The sequence below is a fragment of the Ceratosolen solmsi genome, unplaced genomic scaffold (genome assembly GCF_000503995.2).
Source record: "Ceratosolen solmsi marchali unplaced genomic scaffold, CerSol_1.0 scaffold26, whole genome shotgun sequence".
In the NCBI taxonomy this organism is placed as follows: Eukaryota; Metazoa; Arthropoda; class Insecta; order Hymenoptera; family Agaonidae; genus Ceratosolen; species Ceratosolen solmsi.
In genome coordinates this window covers 428,204-455,067 of record NW_011948442.1, presented here as the reverse complement: position 1 = coordinate 455,067, position 26,864 = coordinate 428,204, and the positions used below count along the sequence as shown (strand labels likewise).

Below are 26,864 nucleotides of genomic sequence, written 5' to 3'. Positions count from 1 at the left end.
GAAAACAAAAATAAATATACTATTTAAAATTTTAACAATATAGTAATATTAGATTCACCTTTACTGATGAAATGTCATTATTAATTTGTCCATTATCTGATTTAAAACGTCTCATAATGACAAAATGTTTTGACAAATAGTAAAATGCTGTAATGAAAGTGTCTTAATGATGACACTCGCACGTTGGCATTTTTCACTGATCTACAAGGCCTTGTAAACTTTTAATTTTATAGTTATTTTTAATTATAATTATCTTTAGCACATCGTTTCATGTAGCCTTATTTGGTGCATATATGCTATTTTTCCGATTACAATGTACTTTTTATGAAATATACTATATTAAAAATTGGCACTGTTATAGGTAGCTCCTTTTTAGTTACTGTAAAATTTATTGTCTTCTAGTAAAATTAAGAATTTCAAACTATATCACTAATTAAATAAATCCGAATTCTATAAAACTATAGTATAGTAGTATAAACTCTGTAAATGGAAAATAAAAGTGTCTTTTTAAAAATAGTTTTTAAATTAATTAGACATGCAAACGTATTAATTTCTTTCATTGGCAGTATAATTAAAATATATTATCATCTATTCAATTCAATTAGCATTTAAAAGTGAAGATCTTATTAAGATCTTATTAATATGTCATGAATGAACAAAGAGTCGCTGCATAATATTGCATTTAGCTACGCATAATTATACAAAAACATTTATTGTGCATTCGTATTGGCTATACACAATTATACATACTCTAAAATTATGTCTTCTTTATAAAAATAATTAAAATTATTGAGTAAACTATTAAAAAATAAATCAAAGAATCATGCATTAAAAAAATGACTTAAACGCTCTTTATCATCGAGCAGCCTTAAATTGTAAAATCATCTTTCGGTAGCCTCATTTATAAATTGTTTTTTTCTTTCATAAATATCTTGGTTTCAATGGAATGAGCATGAATCAAACGACAAACTTTTCAGGATACTTTCTAATAGAAAAAAATTAACTGTGTAAAGATAATGAAGATAATTTTATCACATGAGTGCATTCGACTATTAGCCTCAATTTTCTACAATGAAGAGAAATATTGATGTATAAAATCTCAATGAATAAACATTAAATAGAAGGGATATTTTCTTAAATGTATTGATAAGCATCATTAATGTAATAAACACGAAGAAAAAATAAATTCTTAAAAGATACATAAAAAAACTTAAAAACATTAGGAAATAAAGAAACTTACAGTTAATAATAATGACGTTGATGGTCGTGGTATATATGATGATGATAATGATGATCATAATGTAAATAGTCTTTTTTAACTATAAATGCTTATGTATCATAATCCTATGTACATAATGGACACGAACTAATTTCTTTATAATTATTTGTCTTTTAAAAACGCGAAATGCATATCTTACGCCCCCCACCCCTTAATTTTCTTAAAGAGTGTACTTATTAATCTATTTTCTAACAAATTTGTACATTAATTAGTTTCCTTATTATTGTCATGGTATATATAATATTTTGTTAATAAAAATAATAAAATATTATGTATGCTATATCGTGTGTGTGTATATATATATATATACATACATACATACATACATACATATATATATATATATATATATATATATATATATATAATAGATTATTGCATTAAGCATTTTTGGTACCGTTACGTCTTGTGGTTATTCTATACCACAATGAATTTCTTTAAACAAATTTCTACCTTTCCTTTACATTTTCCTATATGAGAATCATTCTTTACTGCTTTCCTTAAGCTTTTATAAATCTACATAACGTGCATATATAACATAATAATCTTTTTTCATCATTTTACTTTTTCTTATAGAAGATGATATAGCGCATTTTCATCTTTTATATTACCCTCTCACTTTTTCCACTTTGGCAAAAGTATTTATTTATTCTCTGTAAGGCTTGCAGTATGAGTAACGATGATTCATGTGTTGGCTGTAGGAACCAGAGTGGGAAAAGCGCTTGAGGCACTTTGAGCACTGGAAAGGTTTCTCACCACTATGTAGTCGCTTATGTTCTGTCAGGTGATGCTTGTGCTTAAAAGCTTTCGGACACTCTTGACACTTGTATGGCCTTTGTCCTGCAATGAAAACACAATTTATATAACTCTTTGATGGTTAATTAAAATTTACAATTACATTGAGCTTTTATTAAAATATAATCAACATTAATTTGAAAGCAAAACAGAATTATTTTATAATATATTTCTAAATAAATTAACATAAAAATTAGATACATCAATTTTCTTTTTAAATTAAATTTGGTTAATATTTATTTAATAATTTTAAATATGTTACTTGAAATATAATCAAAAAGCTTCAAGCTGAAATATTTGAATAAAATTTTCGTAAGAAAATAAACCAAGAAAAAAACTTCTTACAACTACAAAATTTAAACAAAATTTCTATACTCATTATGTACATTTTTTAAAAAATGTTTCATGAAATATTTTAATATTAAATTATAACCATAATTATTAAGTTATTATGTTTATAATATTACCGGAATGTTCATATTTGTGTCTTGCAAGAGAACTATGTTTAGAAAAAGTTTTATCGCATTGATTACAAAAGAATAGACCCTCCTGTTCCATCTCACTTTGCAGTGGAGGATCCACAGCTATTCTTGGCTCAACGTCATTCTTAATTTGCAAAATTGGCGATTGAGTCTGAAAATAAAAAATTAATTTTTTAATTATTTACTTTATATATATATACAGTATATGATTTTCAAAATTTATTTTTTTTTTAATTTATAATATAATTTTATATTAATTTGTTCGAAAAAATTAAACGAACAACATTATGCTTCCAAAACTATAAGAATTTTTAAAACGTTACCTTAATGACAACTTCGGAGTTCATAGTTGGTTGCTTACTCTCAACAAAATCAGTAGTTTCTTCGTCAATGATGAGAGGAAACTCTTCAACATCTTCGCGCTCCACATTATTATTGGTTAACACTTTGGGTAAATGGGTGTCTTCTTTTAGACCACACGGCGAGGCGGTATTCCTGCTTGAAGTATCACTATTATCCTTCGTTCGCAATATTGTTCTAAAGACATCTTTCTTTGATAGATCAAGAGGCTGATCGTTAAATACGTGATTGCTAAGACTTGAAAGTGGTACCAAGCCCGGTATTTTTGCCTCTCGTCGATCTCTTGCTCGAGAATTTTGAAACCAAACCTGTAAATTTTCATTTTATCTTTCTCAATTATGGTGTAGATCAATGGATTCTATAATACTATTGGATTAAAAAGTATATTTTAAAAATACTTCATTTTCAATAACAGATTTTAATCGAAAAAACGTTTAAAGCTACATTAATACTAAAGTTAATATAAACAATCTAAATAAATTCATGTTCCTACTTTTACGAAGAACGACATATTAAATTTGTGAAATTCAAAATTTTATGATTTCAATGCAATAGCTGATTACATTACAAATAATTGATTAGAAATAAAAATTACTATATTTCAACTAGTTAATTTACTATTTGTACCGAAAATTAATACAAGACATGAAATTAAAAATATTCATTCAAAATAAAAATAAATAATTTGTTTACAATGAAAAGTAGAAATATAAAAATTCATTAAAGCAAAAATTAATAAAAATTAACCTGAACTACTCGTGTGGGGAAATGAATATAGTTAGCGATCATAGTGATTTCCTCTTTCTTAGGTCGTGGGTTGATGGCATAGTAACCCTTAAGAACAGCAAGCTGTTCATCATCAATAAGCGATCGTGCTCTAACTCTACGTGCACTACCAGCACTGCCACTTCCAACATCAATTCCAGGAGCATCTTCATGATGTTGTTGCAATAGCTCCTCGTCGTCAGTATCGGCCTCCGAAGTGTGCGCAGAGAGACCGTTACTCTCAATCCTGCGTTTAGTAGCTTGACGCGGCGATGGTGCCACCTTTTGACGAACCTCCTCGAGCTTCGCAACAAAGCTTTCATTTTGTGAATCGCATTGTTCCATAACCGACCACTCGACGGGGTAATGCGCCATCTCACTCGACAGTTCACTGTCTTGATCCTGAAAGGAACATTCTTATGTTTTTTAAGTTACACAAATACTATTTCCTTGTTATAATTTTGCTCTGCCCAAGCATAATTCTATAAAGTTTTATAATTAAAGTAATGTTTTAGAAAATTGCAAATAGAGACAATTTTCACTTTCTTTTCAAAATATATTGAAAATTAATTATCTAGATATTCAATATATTATTGTATTAAATCTAATTTTTACATTGAAAAATAAACCGCGAAAGTAGATATTTATAAATTGTCTTACTTGAGTAATCAAAATTAAATAATCTAGTGAAAAATAAAGATATTCTATTGTATCTATTGTTTTAACTAAATTAATTATTAATTTTTAGCTCTTGAATCATTTAAAATAATATAAAATTATGCATTGTATAAAATTGTGAATTTGCGAAACACAAAAAAAATTTGGCCTCGGTTATCAAGATTAAAATTTCCACATGAAAATACTTATAATTTTATTATTTGTAGGTATACATATAATTACACACAGATGCCATAAAAATTAAAACAAATTATTAATTTAATAAATAAATTTTTGCTTTTAGATTTTTTATGAGCTAATGGGGAGTTAATGGGCACTTATTCATATTTCGATAATTTTACTAAATGAAAATGATTTACAAAATTTCTTTTAAAATAAGATTGTTTAAATTGTCTATATACTAAATTTATATATTATTAAATTGTCAATAAGTAACAGCAAAATATAAAAGGAATCAATGTTATACATTAAAAAGATGATTTTCACGGTACACTTCCTAGTCATTTCTTTTGAAAATATTCATAAAACTAAAAGTGAAAGTAATATTCGTTCTAAAAATAATTTATGACAAAAATGAATTGAAATACGAATTTATTATGTACAAAAAAAAATAAGTTAAAGAAAGAGCAAATATCAAGACAATTTCTACCTGATATTCCTCCACGATTTCATGTTTAATAAACATGGCAGGTGATGAAAGCTTCCTAACATTAGCTTCCAATAATTGTTTTGTGACGGAGCTATTCACGGTTTCTAATAATCGTCTTACAGCGTCGAGACCGGAGTGATCGGGATGATCAAATTGCAGCAATCCAGGTTGTGGTGCAGGTGACTCTTTTCCACCTTCAGTACCTTCAGTAGTCGCCCCTTCTGAGTCAGGAGCTGTTGTAGAGGGACTAAGAGCAGTTTCACTCTGTTGACTGAGAACATCGTAGTGCTCACAACCTACTTCATCCAGACGATAATTGCATTGGTAATTATTATGCCCGCTGTGATTGTTATGATGGTAATGATATTGCTGTTGCTGCTGCTGTTGTTCTTGTTGCTTAGCATGTAATTGGCTGAGAATTTTACCGAGGGACGACTGAATAAAATAGTTTCCGAAACCTATCATATGAGGCAGTAGTGTAGGAATATCATAGAAACCTAAAGAAATATATTAAAAAATTGAAATACGTCATTAAAATTGAAAGAATATATTATTTGTTTAAATTTCATAGTAATTATTGCAAAAGCCTGATACAGCATTCACATTATTAAAATGACTAAATTTGGAAAAACATATCAATTATTTGTACTTAAGGATTTTCCTTTATATATATTCTTTTATAATTCAAAATCAAATGAAAATTTAAAAATTAAATTTTAAAAGATCAAACAAAAGTAACATTTCGAACTTAAAATATTAAGTAATTGAGATTTATATACTTAAAAGAATTTAAAAGACAAATTTAATTTATGTAAAAAAAAATTTATTGAATCATTATACCCGCTGCTTCATGTTGTATATCTTGATAATCTGAGGGAGAGAGTTTTGGCAAAATTGGCAAAAAAGTATTATTGTTAGCAGAAAGTAACTCGATGTCGCGCCTCACATGAAGCAACTGTTGTTGGTGTTGCTGATGATTTCTTTGTTGTTGCTGTTGGCTTTGCGGTTGTTGTCGCTGTTGCTGCGGCTGTTGGAATTTCTTACTATTGGAGACTTTCTCGATTTTGACTTCGGTACTGATAGAATTAAGTCTGGATTTTTTTAGATTGACAATAAGACACTTTTTCGATGTCATATGCGATGAATAAGAGCCCGAGTGTGAGAATCGTTTGCCACAGTTGTTGCATTGGAAGGGCTTCTCTCCACTGTGTATTCTTAAGTGTTCCTGTAATTGAACGCATTCTTTACTGTCACAATTTGGAGTCTTAGTTTTCCATGTCACTGACTTTGTATGCTTAATTTTTTTCAATTAATTTACTAAAAGTTTCCAAGAAACCCTAATTGATATTACATATATGAAAGATAAATAAAACTAAATAATTAATATAGTCAGAAATAATACTAATAAAAAAATATATATGTAATTACTTATTTTTTATGAAAAATCGTGGGATTTCATATATATGAAATAATGAATTAATATGAATGCTAAAGTAGAAGAAAAAAATGTTAATAATTCTAATGTCATTTTAGCCACATTAAAATTAATGCTATGTGTTTTGACTTTAATAACAATAAATATTGTACAACTATTAATTACTTTAAAATTAGATAAACTTAAAGTATATAATTTATTCTATTTTTTTTGTTATTTCTTCTAAACATTAACTGTTTACAGCAATAAAAAGTATTATTACTAAACTTTGCTAAATTTAAAATAATCGCCTACAAACGATATTCATTACTTTTCATTCCATAAATAATCTTAATTATTCAACATAAAATATTAATAAAATTAATATTAAATAATAATAATAATAATATTAATAAAAATTAGAAAAGTTAATCAATACTAAATCAATTTTATTATAGATCTCGTAAATAATTAACAATATAATAATGTATTAATCTGAAAATTCCTACACAATAATCTACAACCTTTTAAATTTTATTTAATAATATATTTGTAGTAAATTAATTTACCTTAAGATGATGTTTAAATTTAAAGGCTTTTTCACAGTGAGGACATTTAAATTTGCGGAGTACCGCACTTTCGTCGTGGCTGATCATGTGCCTTTGTAATCTGTATACATTTGCAAAAGTCTTACTGCATACTTTACACGACTGTGAATATAAAAAAATTATTCAATAAATTTTTATTATTTCAATAAGGAACTTCAATCACAAAGAAAAATTAATTTTCTATAAAAATCTCTTTTTGTCATTTAATACATCTTTTAATGTAAATTATTAAATTAATTATTAATCATTTTAATTAATTTCTTCATTTTTCTCTTATGTTTCCATAATAAATAATTGTAGAAAATAATTTTATCAATAAAAAAAACAATTAAATTTAAAACAAAATAATTACAAAATACATAGATTTATTACTATTTACTTTTAAATTGAAAGTATACAAGTAATAAAATATCATTTTATAATAGTATAATTATTATTATAATTATTTATAATACAATAATATAATTTTAATTAAAGGTAAAATTTTCGATAAAAATATACTTCGTAAAGTACCTATATATATCCTATAATACACCTACATCCAAATTCAATTGCGTTTTATTCAATTGTGATATAAAAAAGAAATGTTCGTTAAATTATAATAGGAAAATTACTTATTAGATAATATTCTATCAGACATTACCTTACATTACAAATATTTATACCTAAAAAATAATAAAATTTATATTTATAATTTATGATAATAAAATAGTTATAATAATTATTAATAATAAGAGTTTAAATGATGGTAATAGAATTTATTAACTATACAATATATGTAAGGAAGTATGAAAATATTTTAAGAACGAGCATAAGCACGAGGTGTATGTGACCACTATAATAATAAAAGATAAGAAACCGGAACAAAAAAAACAAATCGAAATAATGTAAGGAGACGATACTCACAACTTGAGAGAATTGCGCTTGAAGGTCGTGTTTGTCAATGGCGTAGGTTGTAACTGCTTTGTGTTGGTCCTCAAGATGGAGCTGGAGCGTACGCGAGTTTCGGCAAACGACGCCGCACTGTGGGCATCGCTCACACGGCGGCTGCCTGCTGTTATGGGCCGTAGTGGTGGTGCCTCCTTCTGCACCGCCTTCAACACCACCGCCACCGCCTTTCCCACCATTAACTACGCCGTCTGCGCAACCGCCCACTTCCGCGTCAGCACCTGCCTCATTCTCATTACACCCTGTTGACAAATAAAATATTTTGTAACTGCTATCAATTACAATATTATTTTCTCATTTAATGTGTTATAATTTTTTATTTAGTTCCAACTTTTCAAACAGTCATTTTGATTTCAGAATTGTGTGCAAAGTAATAATTATTATTTAAGTCGTTTTTATTTTTATCTAAAACCACAATTCGTATTTACAAATTAGTTTTAGAGGGCTTGGATTAGATTTAGACATCCATTTTACATAGACAATAATCCTTGCATCCAATATTTAAGTTATAGGGCTATGCAATTTTCATTTAGCATCAATTTTTCAAGAATTAGATAAAATCTGAAAGATTTGATTTACAACTTGAATACAAAACGTTTAACTTCAAATTTTTTGAAAATTGTAGTGAATAATAAATTACAACAAAAAATATTTACTTAATAATTTGCTTATTTGGTTCTAATTACTAAACACTAAATTCACATAATTGTATGAAAAAAAATTTAAAAAACCATTTTCATAATCACTAATTTAAAGACTCACCAATCATTAGCATCAAACAATAATTTCACAAAATTTTCTTATAAAAAGTTAAATCTATTAACATATACGTTAAAATAAAAAATAAATGTTCAATAAATACCGTGAAATTATTAATATTGTTTTTAAAACAATCATTTAATTTTAACAGATTTTTCCATTTTTATTAAATAAATTTTTTTATTGGTTTTTAAATCAATACAAATATTAAATAAAATTATCAAATTTTATTCAATGTAGTTCTCGATAAATTATTTACAATATTTCATAATATTAGTTGCCATTAGATTAAAAATATTTTCAAATATATAAATTATTACTAAACTACCGAATAAAATATTTTTGAATATTAACTTTATCATTTATTTTATAGAATTTGTTAACATCATAAAATAATGTAATATTTATATATAAATAAATTATAATTTTATACTATATAAATTAATTTCAAGAGTAAAAGTATGTTTCAATTCTAATAAACTGTACATTGACTTTTAAATACCAATCTTACTATTGTCTGATAATATTAATATATTTTATTTTATATTTTTAAAAATTAAACACGTTCTTGATATTTATTTTATATGTGTGTATGTATTATTTAAATATATATTTAAAAAATGAATATGTAGATATTTTTTAAAAATATAACATGTTTTCAAAACTGTTTAAATTAAAAAAACACTTTTAATTGAGTTTACGCAAATAACAAAAAGTTAAAAAAACATAATAAAATTATATTAAAATGATTCACTCATAAATTGTAACAATATTCAGTGTATTCAATTTCCATGTCCAATTACACAGAATTATAAACTTAAAGACTATGAGTGACACCTCATACGTATAAGATTCATCATACAATACAAGACCAATCAAATCTTTTAAATAAAAGTAAACCTTAACCCGTAACCAATCCTTTCTTTTCGGTATCTTTTGATTCTCATAAAAAATAATAAAACAGAAAATCACTAAAGTGGTGTTTATATCGAATTCATCTGATAATATGATTCCATTCTGTTTCATATAATTGTAAGTATCTATGCATAGATTGGTCCTGTGACAAGCCGTCTAAAATTCTCATAAAACAGAAGGTAAAACTTCAAACCAAATGAGTTTAATTTGTCGTCAGGCGCCACGCAACAACTAGGCACGAAGGCTTGAAGACACTACTCGCGATTTCAAATTGTTACTTCTATAATCCAAGGTGTAAGAGTGAAGTAAAGATGTCAATTGATGTAGAAAATATTCAGGGATTACGTAGGTATCATACAAAGTCAGAATATTCTCCTTGTTATTCTTGTTTGTCTTAACTTTTTTTATTTCTCGATTTCATTTACTCATTCAGCAATATACTGTTTTCAGTTTTAATACACTTGTATAGCGGCTCATTACTTTTAAATAACTCATACAAAAATTTGATCTTTTAAAATAATCACTTGATTAATGATCAAAGCACGTGTAATAGAAACATGTATTTATTAAAAACACGCATGCATCACACGAATACAGGCAGAGGGGAGGAGAGTTAAAAAAATAAAAAAATTTAATTTACTAGATTATGATGATGATTACATATTTATTAAAATAATAACTAAAATTACTATTTTCTTTCTGCTCATTTTGATAATTTTTTAATGGATTATATATACAAATAATTCTGCTTTAATGATATCCATTTATAACCATGTGTTATTTACATGTGATAAAAAGGTTATAAAATATCCGTATTTATTTTAATAAATTTTATTTCCATATTTTGAAGATCTAAACAAATGTAATTTATCTCGAAAATTCCAAAAAATTATTTAACTAAAGTCTTCAGTTTCAATATTTAATTTAATTTTGTTAATTTTATTATCTTAAAATATTATAAAACTATCATAAAATAGTAAATTGTTAAATTAATAATAAATATTCAATAAAACTCTTTTAAATATAAAAAATATATTTCCAATATCAATAAAAAATGTCTTATAATAAAATTTGTATTGACTTATAAATTTCTCAATAAAAAATGATACACATGAGTTATAACATTATAGCCAAACTTGAAGGTCCCACATAAAATATTACCTGAAACCCTCTCACCACAGGCCTTCATCATATCTTTGGGTTCATAGGGGATTTAAATGCTTAAATAATTTGCTATAGGTGATTAAACAGGACACTCGATTTCTAATCGCGACATCAGGATAAAAGTGAAAGAAGGATCATCCAGGATATGGAATCGCCGACTTTTAATACGAATATTACATGGCTGTCAGTAAGTACATAGCTCGCTAACTAATAAGTTTATCGACTCATTGGCTATCTTATATTTTTATCACCTTCAAATAATTACTCTTTTCTTTTATGTCACGTCATTCATTTTCGCTCACAATAAATTACTACATTTATATTGTACAAAACTAATTTTATGTGGATACTTAATTGAATGAATATATTCTAATTTAAATAAATAAAATACAATGCATAAAAACAATATGCTCCATTTCTCTTTTCTTCATTATAAATTATTATTTAAAAAATATCCCCTTACATCTCTTAGGTTAAAAATGATTCATAATAAAAATACGCAAACGCATATCTTTATCATCTACTTACGATATTATAATGTGAAAAACGAATCATATAGCTATAGAAAATGCATGGTTTTATTATTCAATGGCAATTGAATCCAAAAATTTGAAGATAAAATGGAACTTTAATATATTATTTTTCAGGTATTAAATGTTTGTAGTTGGCTCAAGCAATTCAATATCGTCTAATCTACAAAGATTACTGAATATCAAAGTATTCCAACGCTATTTCACAACTTATATTTAATGTATACTTTACAAAAATTAATATAGTGCAAATATATTTTAGTTAAGCTAGTAAACACAGGCTCAAATACATCATAATAGACTGGCATTCACTTACTACATTTTGCGATAACGTTCATTAATCGCAATCCGCGCTAACAAAAAATACTATAATCTGTCATTCTTAGACTAAATACGGTAGTTTGCTTGTTATAAAGAAATCATTAATGTTATGTAATATAAATTTTTTCTAAATACGAAATAAAAAATTTGAAAATCAACAACATCTATTTCATTCCTACAATGTATTTGCAAAGCTGTTCATGTCATAGCTATTAAAAATCGTTCCATACTATTATGTTATTTAAATAAATGCAGAAACGCTTTCTTTACTTTATTACCACGATTTTTTCCTAAGGTCAAAGATACATTAAAAAATCACGTGCCTTCTTGCGCCTTTCGCGAATCAATTAATTAGCTATGTATATAAATTAACGAATCATTGATTAAATTTTCATCAACCACAAGCTGTTACTAGATGGAATCTTTTTTCCTTCAGTTATTTTTTCAACATCCTTCTAATAAGACTTGATAACAGCAGCAGTACTCTTGGATGTTCTTGCCAAGAAGCACTTCACTGTTTATGCCGGTCACTCGCATTCGATAACAAAATCGCCTGAAACGGGTCAAAGCCGCGACCCTTTCTGCCACTTCACTTCTATCTGTTTCTCTTCTCTCCATTTCCTTCTTTATCCTTCTATTGCGCTCTTTGCCTTTTTCTTATATTCTCTACTTTCCTTCTCCTGCATATGTGGTATATAATTCCTATGGTTAGCGCATGTAACAAAGACAATACTTTTAAATTCCGATTTCTGACGCCTCTTAAAATTATATTCTATTTAAACAATTGATTATTACTGTCAAATTTTATTATTTAAACCAATACAGGAATTATTCAAAACTGTTGATCTAATATTAAGACTTAATTATAACTTAACCCTCTGAGTATTCACTTATATTTATAAATACAATCAAATATCAATGAAAACATATTATATTTTAACTATTATATTTTTTAACTATTAGTTATTTCAATTAACAATTTATAATCCAATTTTTATTTTATATATATAATAAAAATATGAAATTAAATTTGTACATTTAATTATTAAAAACTCATTTTACATAAATACTAACGTAATAATAACCAAAGCTTTATTTTAATAATCAATGTTATTTCTGTATAAATAAAAAACGGTTAACCAGTTTTATAATACTGTATCAAATATAACACAAATATAAATAAATAATTAAAAATTTTAATCATAAACTATATAAATAAAAATGTAATCTATAATAGTCTAGCGTTATTTTTAGTAAATTTAGAATAGAAACAAATATTTCACAATTGCTTACAATATAACAATTGCTTATAATAATTGTTTATAATAAAATTAAATACATGTATCATTATTTCTCATCAACCAAACAATCGAGATATAAAATAATGTTATAACACAACTTTTATAATGAATTTTTTGACAATACCAAAACAATGTAGTTTAATTTCATATTCTCAAAAAACAAATAAGTATTTTAAATATATAACATTGTTATCATTTTGAATTTATTATGTTAAGGCAAGTCAAATAATAAATAAAACATGACATTCAAACACTTTATTTTTATTAACGACTGAAATCATGCATTATTTAAAATACATTGAATTATTTTTCTACAAACATACTAAATTCTGTTTTTATGTAAAAGTCAAAATAATAATATACAAATTTTAAATATTTCAAATAGATAATTAATATAATAATGAAAATTATTTATATAACTTAATGTATAACTTAATATACATATAACTTAATGTCATAGAATCAAATTTAATGTAAGCATAAAAATTTTTTTTAGTTCACATAACACGGTCATTGTTTCAACGAGTACTACAGTTACAATAATTATAATAATTATAATAATTTTGTATAGCTTGGCACGAAAATATTAACAAAATTTAATATTTAAAATAGTGCCAACAAATCGCATAAAATCGTGTAACTATCGTATCTAAAATTTTACCTGCAACATGTATCAATATAATCAATGACAGAGCCAAGACTATAATCGAGTCATGCATTCTATGTGTTTGTTCATTTTTTAATTGTACAGTTATCATTAATTCAAATGTGCCTTGAATTCGTATATATACTAATATATATATATATATATATATATATATATATATATGTATAAGTGTATGCCTAGCTAAACCTTTATTTAATTCTAAGTTTTGTAGATAAAAAATAGGCGAGGAAATTGAGACAGAAACCATTTTCGCCATATATCTAACAAATCATTTATGTATTTTTGCTTATTTAAACATTTTTATTAATTTTAAATACATGCAATTTTTATAATTTAAACGGAATGTTACAAAAATTTTCTATTATACATTATTCCAAAACAACGTTAAAGTATTTTATATAAATTACTTATTCGTTTTATTACTTTCATTATTCTTTAAACTACTGAGAATGCAATGACAAAAATTGTGTTGCAGTATTTTGATTATCAAAGAACTTTTTTCCAAATAGTATATCTAATTAGATATTTCATTTATATACTTAAAAAGGTAGTGAAGATTCACTTCAGAATTTTTTGCAAATACAATATTTCTGTTATAAAACACATAAAACTAATCTTTATTTTAAATTATAAAATAAAAAAAATTAAAATCTGCATATACAGCTCACAAAAATAATCATCTCTATAACACAAATAGTAACATTTATTTTAAAATGATTGAAAATTTTTAATTGAAATTATAGTTAAATATAAAATAAATTTATAATAAATAAAATAAACGTAACAAACTGAAGTAACTTATTAATTGAATGTTTTAAGTAATAAGATTAAATATTAATGCAAAACAATTTTTTACAGTACACTTAAAATATTTAAAAATATTTTGTATGCTTTTAGTTGCATTCATTTTATACACAATTATCTAGACACGTTAGACAAGAATTTTCTTGCAAATCATTATATTCTTAACCTCGTATATTTTATTACTATATAAATTATTTTTTGAGACACATGAAGCCGCTAAGGTTTACTGTATTTCGTAAAAAAGAGAAAGGTATTATTTCCGTAATTGTACACATTTCTTTGAAAATTTTTCGTAACTCTTGGTTGGTAAATACAGCAATTAATCAATAAGTGATTAATAGAGTTTATATGCTAAAAGTGCCAAAATGTTAAACAATTTACTCCTAACTTACTACTAACAATTTACATTTAAATTATTTACTCTAGATACATATTTTTTGTTGTAACTTCCCTACAAACCAAAGTTTGATCGGCTACAAATCTTAAACGTAATTTGAAATTTTAACAAGTTGTTTTTTACTTCAAATACATAAGAATAATTAATAACTTATAAATATTACAAGTATTCTTAATCTTTGACTGCAATTTTTTTATGAATGAATATAACCGTTATACTAATTGGACAAAACAACTATATATATATATATATATATGTGAAAGAGCAGGAGCGAGAGCAAGAGAAAGAGAGAGAGAGAGAGAGAGAAAGAGTAAAAGAGAGATAATGTATGCTATACATAATTTCAATAATAAATTTTCAATACATTAATTACCATTCTAAAAATTTGTTTCTAAATGAATTCATAGTTAATAATAAAAATACTAATATCGGATGACTATTAGTTTTCATTCATAATAGACATTGCCAGTTATTTTTAAAAAAGTATATACTTTACAAAATTAAATAATACTAATTCATAATTTAAAATCGAAAAATTTTAAATAATTAATCAATAAATCTAAAAATAAAGTAAGAAGGAATGATATTTATAAGAAAATAGTTTGCAATAATAAATTAAGTATATAAATAGTCATACAATTTTATATTATCAATTTACTTATAATTTTAATATTAAGTTTCTTATTAATTTTAAAACACTTAACATGAAAATCAACATATTTAATATATCAATATAATGCTGTATTAGAATTAAGAGATAATAATCTCTTACATGACCATAGTTTTACTAATAGAGAGTTTATTTAGTATTAATCTAATTTGAAATGTTTTAAGAGAAAAGACGACCAGGATGCAAATAAATTATCAAATCTAAATATGAAAAAATGTTTTTATTAAATTTTATTATTTATTATGTTTTCAAAGGAAAATTATTTTGAATTTACCAACATTTAATCTTGAATGCTGTAATTAACTCGTTTTATAGAATTTAAGATTATAAATAAATTTGTTACAACTTTAAAATTATCATATAATTTTTAAAACGGTGGAATATTAGAACATTAATAAAAAAATACATGGTTAAAGATTTTGGTTTAATTTTAAAAGGAATTCCTTTTTTTTCTTTAAGTAATTTTACTTCCAACTGAGTATTAGAAAACAAACAATTAGTAAAGAAAGGGCCGTTGATAAGTACTTGACCGTATTCTTATTATGAACTGAGAGTGTGATAATGTACGCCATGAGAGACTAATTGTTAGGTGAAATACTACTCCGGATTTTCCATCGTCATCTACAAATGAGTATCTCGCGAGAAGCTTTGACAAAGTCAGCGTACAACTAGAATATTAAAGCAATACATATATGAACATGACGTCAACTCTTGGATAATGTGGAAAGGGCGAAGCAAGGAATTGTAAATGATAAATATAATTGTACAGCGTGTATCTAGAACAACGAAGAAATCATTTCCAAAGATGATTATCATTTTTTTCCTCGTCGCTACTCAATTCTTCACACTATGCAAATGTTTTTAGTATTTAAAAAGTGCACAATGTGCGATACGTACTTGTTCATATGCGAAATGTCATTTTATTTACTATATATTAATAATTTTCTTTGCCTCTAGTATAACAACTAACAGTTATATTTCTTTTTTCCTACTCCATTCAAATGATAAGCTGTTAAATTATAAGCGCTGATCAATGCGCTTATAATTAACACTGTAAATGTATATTAATTAAATGTTTTTTAACTAACACCCAAGAATTATGCTTTTTCATTGATTATTTACCAATAAGTACTTTTGAGTGCAAATATTATATTTATTATCTATATATAATAATAAATAATCAATTAAGTATTTGAAAATATTCGATTCTTTATAAATAATTATAATGAAAGTCGCTTAATCAATTATTAGCATTTCAATATTTAAAATATATGGGGAATGAAATTTCTTGAATTAAACAATTGTTAAATTATTATATTGATTGACTGCGATTTACTATAGCATTGAATTCATATTTAAAGTCATATGTTCGTATACGTATACACATATATATTTATTACACTTAGAAAAGAAAATAATCTTTTCAATAGAAGCATAAAAAATGAAGTGGATAAATTAGCTACATGACTGTAGAAACTCCGCCTTTAGCTCTCTTCTCATAAGGGACAATTAAATGTTGCGAAAGGGGGGGGGGGGATTAAATCTCCTCTGACAAGAGGTCGTTGCGCTTACAAGCGACATCGGCGGCGGCAGCGACGATTGACATATTCAAACATTACCCACTCGAGTGATGGCTAAGTGCAGTTAGACTGCGTAGGACATTGCATTTCCAAGTTGTCGCACAATATCATACAGAGTATAACTTTTCTAGATTTCTCTTTTTATCTTAAACACAAATGATCGAAGGTTTATCTCACAGTACAAAAGAAATAGAATAAAAATGCAATTTAAAGAGGAATGGAATTAATAAAAGAACCTATATTTTATTTATGTATATCAATAACAATTATTTCATTCAAAATATCTTAAAATATAAATGCAAACATTTTTACCTTTTTCAATATGATAATAGATAGTAGATTATTTCCAAGTAATGTAATTCATTTTACAACACAATACGTTTATGTTACACGTCTATTTATGCTCTATTTAATTAATAAACATATTATGTAATTATAAACATATAGCTTCCACATAGTCTTTATTTTAATATTTAAAATAATTCAAAATAAATAATTTAAAATAAATATTTTTTAAATAATTTTTGTATTCTAATTTCAGAAAAAGTAGAAAATATATAAATATATCTTGGTGTTACGTTTAATCTATTAATATGGATTTATAATTAAATTTTCTGTACTGTTTATTTTAATTATGAATTCGATTTCTAATTAAAATTTTTATTTATAAAAAATGAATTAGCTTTACATCAATGCTATTTCTTGAAAGGGACGAAAATTAATTTGAAATTTTTACTTGATATGAAATATTTGTCAATAATAAAAATTTGAGTATCTCTTATATTTTATTATTTCTAAACAATGTATTATATTCATATTCAACATAAATATAAACTAATTATATTCATAAAATAATTACAATTTATAAAACCACAAAAATATATCTTATTAAATATTCGTAAGATTCGATTTTATTTTATCGATATTGAAATATTGAAATTACTTATTAATAAATCAGTGTATGGATATATTTTCAATGTTTATACATTATTTTATATATCTAACATATCAGTATCGTGAGGAAAAGTAAATAACCACAGTTAAATTAGAGAACTTCATAAAATTGATAAAGGCTTATAAACTTATAAAAAAAATTAATTTTAAATATATTCTATATAGTATAGTATATTCTATATAGTTTGACAAATATCTACCTCTCTTAGAGCAATGTTTCGACTAAGAATAAAGATCTTTTACAGTTATGCATCTTAAAACGTTGCTGTAACCTTGGCATACCAGTGATAAACAGAAACAGCAACATCGGCATAAAATTGTAGATTGAATTAGACCAAACATGGTTCGTTTTGGCAGACATCCATCCATGTAAAGTTCCCTATCACAATAAAGCTAATTTTAAATTTCATATAAACTTCGTAAAAGTACAAGCTCTGTGTAAAAATTTCATTCCAGTTAATTAATTTTCGAGTACTCGTTCAAAAAATTTTAAATGATTAAAGTTTTAAATAATAAAATTTTAATTTATTTTTATTTTTTTCTCATTTAAACTGGTTTATACTAATGTAAAAAAAGAAGAAAATAAAATTATTAAAGTTTATTATATTATGTGTAAATATTATTCAGAAGAACATCATGAATATAATTAATCAAAATAATGACAGTAGTAGTTTTATAATTTGAGTTATCATCTGCATTCAATCAATTAATAACCAATATACTGCCTGAACAGTGAAATTAAATTAATTAATTAATTTTAAAAGATTTTTTAAATAAAAAAATCTTAAAATTGAATTTTGTGAAAAAATATGCAAAATAATATAAAATATGACATTTTAAATCTCAGATTTCGGTTTAACGCCATCAGTTTTTTATTAAAATATGTAAGAATAACAGTAAAATATTAGAGCAATACTTCAAGTATATAAAGGCAAGTCATTCATTAGGACAATATAGTAAGTAAAAATATACACAATATTATTTTATAATATTTTAAATATTCTAAATTGAAATATTTATAAGCTAAAATTGAAAAATGATGTGAGTACAGATATTTATTCGCCTCCTTAAATATAAATTTAATTAATAGTTAAGTTTAAAAAAAAATTATTTTAAAAAAAATTTTATATGCAAACACACTTAATAGTTACGACTGCTTATGATGAATTAGACGTGTAACCTATAAGAGATTAAAAATGTGATAGAATGTAAGACTAAATCTTCTATATATACACTCTATTACAATACATGAAGCAGATTTAGTTAACCTTACGAGTCCAAAAATCTGTCTTCCTATATATATATATATATATATAGAGAGAGAGAGAGAGAGAGATAGATCACATCTCTAGCTTGATTATCTTTCATCCCCGTGTTTAATAAACAATATTTTATATTCAAATAGCTCTTTGTATATCTAGTTAAAAAATACAAATTAATATGCAAGTATGTTTTTAAAGTGTATTATATTACCACTTTATTTTATATTAAATTACATACTTCTTATAGTTATATATACTGTTAACTATTTATACTTTTAATAAATAAGTTTAAAATATTTAATTAACATCCTTTCTGTCTAAAAATATGCTCATTAAGTGATTACGGTTGAGCGAGATGCTTAAATATTTCAAAACTCGCAAAAGTATAAAACAATATCTGAATTGGTTTCCACTGGCAGAGGTCATTCCAACTTTCTATACACATAAAACGCGATCTATTCACCCTTATGATAGCTGATTAGAATAATATAATTTAAACCAATACATTCGGAGTAATAAGTCTCGAATTCAACTCTGGTTTCTCCTCTTAGAATGCATTTTTCAGATCTTGAGAAACAAATGAAATTATACAAAATTATTAATATATATCTTAGTCAATTACAATATTTAATTGCTTACAAAAACTCTAATAAATATTATATAGCAGCACAACAAATATTTTTATTTTATTAAAGAAAATTTAATTTTATACTTTATTTTGGATTATAACACAAGTCAATGTGTACAATGTGTAAGTACTAATTACTTAATCAGAAATCATTCATCTTCGTTTAAAAAGTTCTAAATACAAAACATGAAATTTATATTCTATGTAAAATACATCTAATACGTAGATTTCTTCAACACCATTTTTCCAAATAATCATCCATTTTACGTGCTAATTTATGAAAAACTCGTATTTCAAAATGCAATAAATTAATTACATTAACCACCAAGTAAAAAAAAACAATATTTCCGTTGTCTCGGATATTAAGATTTAACATTTAAATCAATATTTATTATGAATAGAAATTTAGTTTAAATATTATGAAAATATCACGATTTCATTTACATATAGTATTTAAATAGCTCGCCGTTTTAAATACATATAATTGAATGAAAGTTAATAAGTACATATGCTCTTCTAGAAGTTTCATATATATATATATATATATATATATATATCATGTCTAAACATTATAGATGTATTAATACTTGTATGCGGCTTTCGTATAAACTATTCAGATTTACAGTAATTGCATGGAATTATCGAATTTATTAACTTGAATTTGATATGTAATATCAAGTTAATAAGCGTGTACGAATCAATGCAATAAATTTAATTTATTAAATTATTTATTACAGCTGCAAATTTAAACATAACTTATTGCATACCCAACTATCCAGTGCATTATCGATACTATTTATATGTTTTCTCATAAAATAATGCATCTGTCAAATTATAGGTTTAATCAACAATTTTATAGTTTTTATTCTTGTTTTATTCATAAACTTTCATTAATTTCATTATTTAAACATTACTTTTATAATAACAAAAACTAAATATAATTTATAACTATATTAAGAAGTTAATAAAATGATCTATAAAATACAATGTATATAAAAATTTAAATGTGTTCTTTTAAACGGATTTGTTAACAAAATTGTCTTTATTATACACTTGAGGTATTATACATACTTTATTATTTTTAATATTAAAACTTCATTTACTTAGTGAAGTTTTGAAATAATGAATATTGGTTTTAAAAAAATAATATTAATATTTCTCCTAAATTTAAAAACCTATTAGAAATTGCAATGTAATTTGTAATTTAGCAATACTAAAGGTTTTTATACAATATGGTTACACATTTTTAATTTTTTTTTATAAATAAATATGCATATAATAAATATATTTCTTATTTTACATTTTGAATCTTTTAAATTGAGAAATTTAAAGAAAAATTGTTATGTTACGACTTGCAATACTATTCGTCGAAATGAAGAAAATCAAATTCACATTATTGTTTGTATGTTCCCTAAATTTTGTAAAATTCGTTAAATATCATTTTTTATTTATGCAATGTGATTATTCGATAATGTTCTTTTAATCAACTAAATATAACTTAAATGTGGATTAAAAAAAACTGATTAAACCTTACAAAAATAAGAACCGTTACACTATCAATTGATTAGAAATATAAATATATATTAATTTTATTCTATTTAATTTTATAGCAAACATTAAAATAATAATAGAGTTGTTACCAACTGTAGCTTCAAAACTTCTTCATTCACAAGGAATAGTCAGTATTTTCGATCGATCTTTGTAAAGTCGATGTCTGGATTTAACTAAGCTGGGTGGGCAATACACAAATACATGAATAAAATATGGCTACTACACGCATGCGTAAATAAGCGTCTTTACCCGAGCAAACGTTTCATTTTGTAAATTGTAATTAGCTGACGACCGATACTGGTGCTGCTCCTGTTGTATGTGGCTTAGTTAAGATTTAAATAACTGCATCTTATAAGTCCCGTGCATGCGCATCAAACGTATGTTTATTATGGCTGTTTGCAGTATGATAGCTTTCAAAGCAATGAATCTGAGCACCTTTAATACCAAGCGTTCGCCGTCAATTAATTATTCTTCGAAATAAATTTCATTTTCATACCGGCGTATCATATTTCTATCGTGAAGTTTTTGTAACTATAAATATTTATGGTACAATTTTTTAAAATTAGATTCTGTACAATTTTACAAGAAAGTTACAATTTACAAGAAAAAACTATCTACTTATTGAGCTTGGTTTACATTGCAAATCTTTTTAGTCATTATATATGTTATAATGCTGTTATAATATAATTTATTTTGAATTATGAGTTTTAAAATTACTCGGAAACTTGTTGCACTTGAGCATTTTACATAAGTATATGAGATTATTTACTGTTACTAATAACAAACTTTTCGGTAAAAATAATGTAAATTGGTCTTTATTATTTGTACACATTCAATGTGCTTTTATTTTAAATAATTGACGACTATTATTGTTTGTATAATTTAGGGAACATAATAATTATTCAATATTCAATATGGTATATTTATAGATTAAAATATGTTTCAATTTAAAAATATTGATAGATACTTGTACATTGTTTTTCTATATTTCCAAATAATTTTAAATATTTCTTAATTTCATTACATTATCGAAAAGTTTTCATTTTCTAGTTTATAATAAATTTAACTACTATTAGTGATCTTGATCCTTTTTCTATAAAAAAATTAATAATATAGAAATTATTAAATAATACATTACCAATGTCTTTTACTTTCTTAAGGTATAATCTTGTTAAAAAATAAAAGTAATTAATTATATACAATATTAATTTAAGAATCGTAACATTAAATATAACAATAAAATATATTCATATTATGTACAACTAATTATATATAACTAAATTATATATAACTAAAATATTTTAATCGACTTATAAAAATTATCCGTAATCCAAAGTAACAACTACATTCATAATGCGTATTTCAACATTTACAGGTTACGTAAATTGATACAAACACGATAATTCAAGAGCCATGTAACATTCGTTGATATACATTCAATATTTTCAAATAATAAAAGGAAAATTACGTTTATTCTTTTGTTAGCACTATCTTTATAAATGGTAAAAATACAAGAATATAATAAAAGTACGATTTATGTTCATGATCTAAAGTTTGTAAATTCTGAGTCTAAAGTGAAAATATTGAATAATCATTTATTTGTGCTAGATAATAATAAAAAAAAATTATAATAATATGGAATAATAGCGGTTATTTAGTGAATATGCATTTTATGCGCTTTAATTTTTTTATAATAATTTTAATGTCGATAATATTTCATTTAAATGACATTAAGGTAACTATTATGCAATTGGTGATTCATATTTCCGAGTTACTAATTAAAATTTAATGGCACGATTTTGAGAACCAAATAATTTAGTATAATTTTTAAAATATTAATCAAAGATAAATAAACTTATACATTACAAAAAAATTAAAAACTGTATTTGTTGATTTACAATTTAAATTTTACAATATAGTTAGCTGCGAATTTTTTTTTTAGTGTAATTTCTACAATTTTTATATAATGTTTTAAACACGATTCTAATAATGCGAGATAAAAAAAACAGTAATGAAAATTGTAATTTATACGTTCCACGTATACAAAATATATTTAAAAAATTTTTTGAGCCATAGTAAATAAGGAAACCTAACCTTACTAAATGGCAATCGCATACTTCGACTTGCATGCAATACAATACATCTTTGTTTGGCGCAACTATACTGTGTGCCAAATAACAAAATAAAATTATAATAAAGTCAAAAATAGAAAAAGAAAAACAAACCTTTAAACGAGTTTCGTACGAGAGTCATGCTCATATTCACGTGCACTCATACGACTGCTTTAAGCTCAACAGAGTCTATCGTCTTATCTCCTATAACTCTCTCTGTTGATCAGAAGTTAGTTTTATTGGCACCTCCTGGGGTGGGAAGATCACGTCACCAAATAGCACCAATTACGCGTGTACCTCTCACTCTTTTAAAAGATCAATAACATTCAGTTATAAGATCGTAGAGCAAGACACGAATGAAGTTGAGGGTAGGATGTATACAGGTGAGGACAAGGATGGCAAAAAACGAAAAACAGGGCTGCGTTTAACTTCAAGACAAAAGGCGATGGCGCTCTTGATAGCTGTGGACTCCTCCCAGGGCAGTCTCTCCATTCGCTGTTGTAATGACGACTGCGGCAACCGCTTTCATGATTCCGAGTTTTGTGCTGGACATCTAAATCTTAATTTTGAGCTCCTTATTCTTTTGAGCAATGCTAATATTCAGCTACGGCTCTAGTCTATCATTATCGTTACTGCACCTCACAATTAGAATTGGTAGGCAGGTGTCCTTGTTTTTTTTTATTCAGCTTCGACGTTCCCTCCCACTGGTGTTGATTACGATCGACTCTCCAATCACAAGATAACCTATATTTTGGATGTGATAAGCCCGTATTTTACCGATTTCTGCTTCTTTTTGATGGGTTAAGTATGCCAAAAACCGAAGGGTTATATTGAGATGAATATACGACTTCACGTTGTAATGATGGATAAAGACGACGAGAAAGGCTTAGAGTAACAAATACTCGCGAACGAAATAGAAAGCGCAAAAAACAAAGAGCACTCTTATTCTAATATAACAATAAATCCGTACTAATTGCAGCTTTTTCTATCTGGTGGCTCTTCAATCGCTTGGCACTTAAATTTTTTATTCGTATATACAGAATTTTTTAATTCTCAAATGCAATTGTTTCTATCACTGATTAAATTTGAACACACAATAACAGTTTTGAATATTTTGCAACTTTATAATCATCGACAACTTGTTAAATGTAACTATTATTAGATTGTTGAAAACGTAGAGGTTGAAAGTCAATCGTTATCTATATATATAAAAAAAATTTAGATTAACAGAGTGAAAACACACGTCTTCCTAGTGCACTGCCATGCTTCATCGCATGGATCAAACATAGTATCCTTAGTTTGTAATTTAAGTTTCTCTGTTGCGCAGATCAGATCCTACTGCAATATTTGGACTATGCTTTCTTGTTCCACAAGCTTTTGCACGCATCATGTACACGAAGAAAACAGAAATAATGACATATGTATATGCAGACTCTCTCTCTCTCTCTCTCTCTCTCTCTCTCTATATATATATATATATATATATATATATATATATATATAATATAGATAGATAGATAGATAGATAGATAAAGAGAGAGAGAAAGAGAGAGAAAATTAAACTCAAGATAGACAATGGATAGTAACGTGAGAGTAAAGACAAATTAATACAAATAATATAGGAAAAAAAGAAAAGGGAATGATGATACAATGAAGACAAAAAATGCGACAAAATTAAGACAGCGGAAAAAAGAAACACACACACTCGTCTGATGTCTGCTTCCTGTGCGTTAGGGCATGGCAGGACTTTCTCGGGGGTACAATAAGGCAGAATTGCGATACGCTGTAAAAACTCGTCTCTCCGTCGACTCGAACGACTGAGCCAGAAAGTTGCCGTGCGAACAAAATATCGGCATCAGCCAGCAGCGGGCGATGCGCGGAGGGGCGGCGCGGTGAGCGTCCACCCCAAGGCGCGCGCGTGCAAACGATAAAACAAGTAAGACAGTGACAGACAGCGCGGGTGTCGAAGTGTTTAAGAAGGAGAGAGGAAACGTAGATGGCGGATGAACGCCAGCCACCGCCCCCGTAGCTGCATTGCTATGTGTGTGTGCTCCCTCTCCTTGGTCACGCATAATCTCCCACCTTCGGTCGTGGCCGCCCCTCCGCTCTCCGACGCGACTCTTTTCCAACGCCTCCACCAACCCAAGGGAAAATCTACGTGGCTGTGACTCTGTATCCGCGCGCGCCTTGTTATCCTTGTTTTTTCTTCTTCGTTCATCGATGGCTGGAAGGGAGAGGGACTGTTCGCCCCGAGAAATCGTCTGTCCTGCATTTTATGTGTTTACGCTTGAAGAGCGGAGCCCAACAGCACTGACTGAATCTCCCCCACGTGAGAATTTCCGTAACGCGCGTCACGGGACGAGAGGGACCAAAAGATGCCAGGCACATGTTTTTACATCTTCAGAACAATCATTTTTTATTACTTCGATTTTCTGCTTTTTTTCTGTTTTATTCTTCTACCTATTGTGAGTATGAATATATACCTATATTCAAATATATAATGTATACCTACAATCTACCTATGTGTGTAACTAAAGATGCAGAACAACAGTATACATAAATATATATAGCTCTCTTGTTACAGTCATCGAAACAATTTTATTCATAATAAATCAAAAATACAGTATCAAGGCATTAATAACCAACTTTAATAAGAGCAGAAGTAACTACGAATAAATTAAATAAGAAAACAAGAAAAAAATTAAAATTCAAACTTTTTAAGAAAAAAAAAACAATAATGAAGTCTCAGAAAAAACTTGACAATTAAAAAAATTATGTCAAAAGTATATACTTTTTTAAAATTAAAATTGAAAGAAATACGTTTAACTTGTTCAGTTTTACGACTTACGATAGCTTCGATTGGATAATAACTTTTCAAAACAGTAAACAAACTATTTTTTAATAATGTATAAAAAAATATACAAAAACAATAATACGGCAATAATTATATATATTAATGATAATAATAAATAATTCAATATATATTACAGATAATGCTAATATAGTCTGCAAAGTGTAAATGAAAAGAAATGCTTTAAAGTTGATGAATAAGAGAGAAAAAAATGTAGTAAAAAAGTAAAAATAAAAGTACGAAACAAAAGTACGTAGAAAAAGTGTCAAATAAAGATATTGAATTTTAAAAATGAATGATCAATTAGAAAAGAAAGCGAAAGTGAAAAAGCGGAATGTCTCACATAATCCTTTGGTTGAATGAGCCCAGCACTAAAGTTCATATGAGGTTTGCGAATTTAAGTAAAGAAAAGAAGAAAATT

The 26,864-nt window shown here is 25.9% G+C and overlaps 1 protein-coding gene across 2 annotated transcripts; it reads right to left on the bottom strand.

Annotated features, from left to right (window-relative positions):
- Positions 1–1,630: 1,630 nt before the first annotated feature.
- Positions 1,631–26,298, bottom strand: zfh1 (Zn finger homeodomain 1). Of its 2 annotated transcripts, XM_011504006.1 has the most exons (10): positions 25,296–26,298; positions 23,707–24,336; positions 7,937–8,220; positions 6,992–7,132; positions 5,849–6,233; positions 5,009–5,505; positions 3,664–4,083; positions 2,880–3,224; positions 2,542–2,707; positions 1,631–2,119 (listed from the first exon to the last, which is right to left on the bottom strand). In XM_011504006.1, the coding sequence occupies exons 2-10, from the start codon at positions 23,738–23,740 to the stop codon at positions 1,926–1,928; spliced, it is 2,466 nt and encodes an 821-aa protein (XP_011502308.1). In that variant the 5' UTR covers positions 23,741–24,336; positions 25,296–26,298; the 3' UTR covers positions 1,631–1,925. The 2 variants fall into 2 exon arrangements, with proteins under 2 accessions (XP_011502308.1, XP_011502307.1); XM_011504005.1 differs by lacking the exon at positions 25,296–26,298 and having other exon boundaries at positions 23,707–24,368.
- Positions 26,299–26,864: the final 566 nt, after the last annotated feature.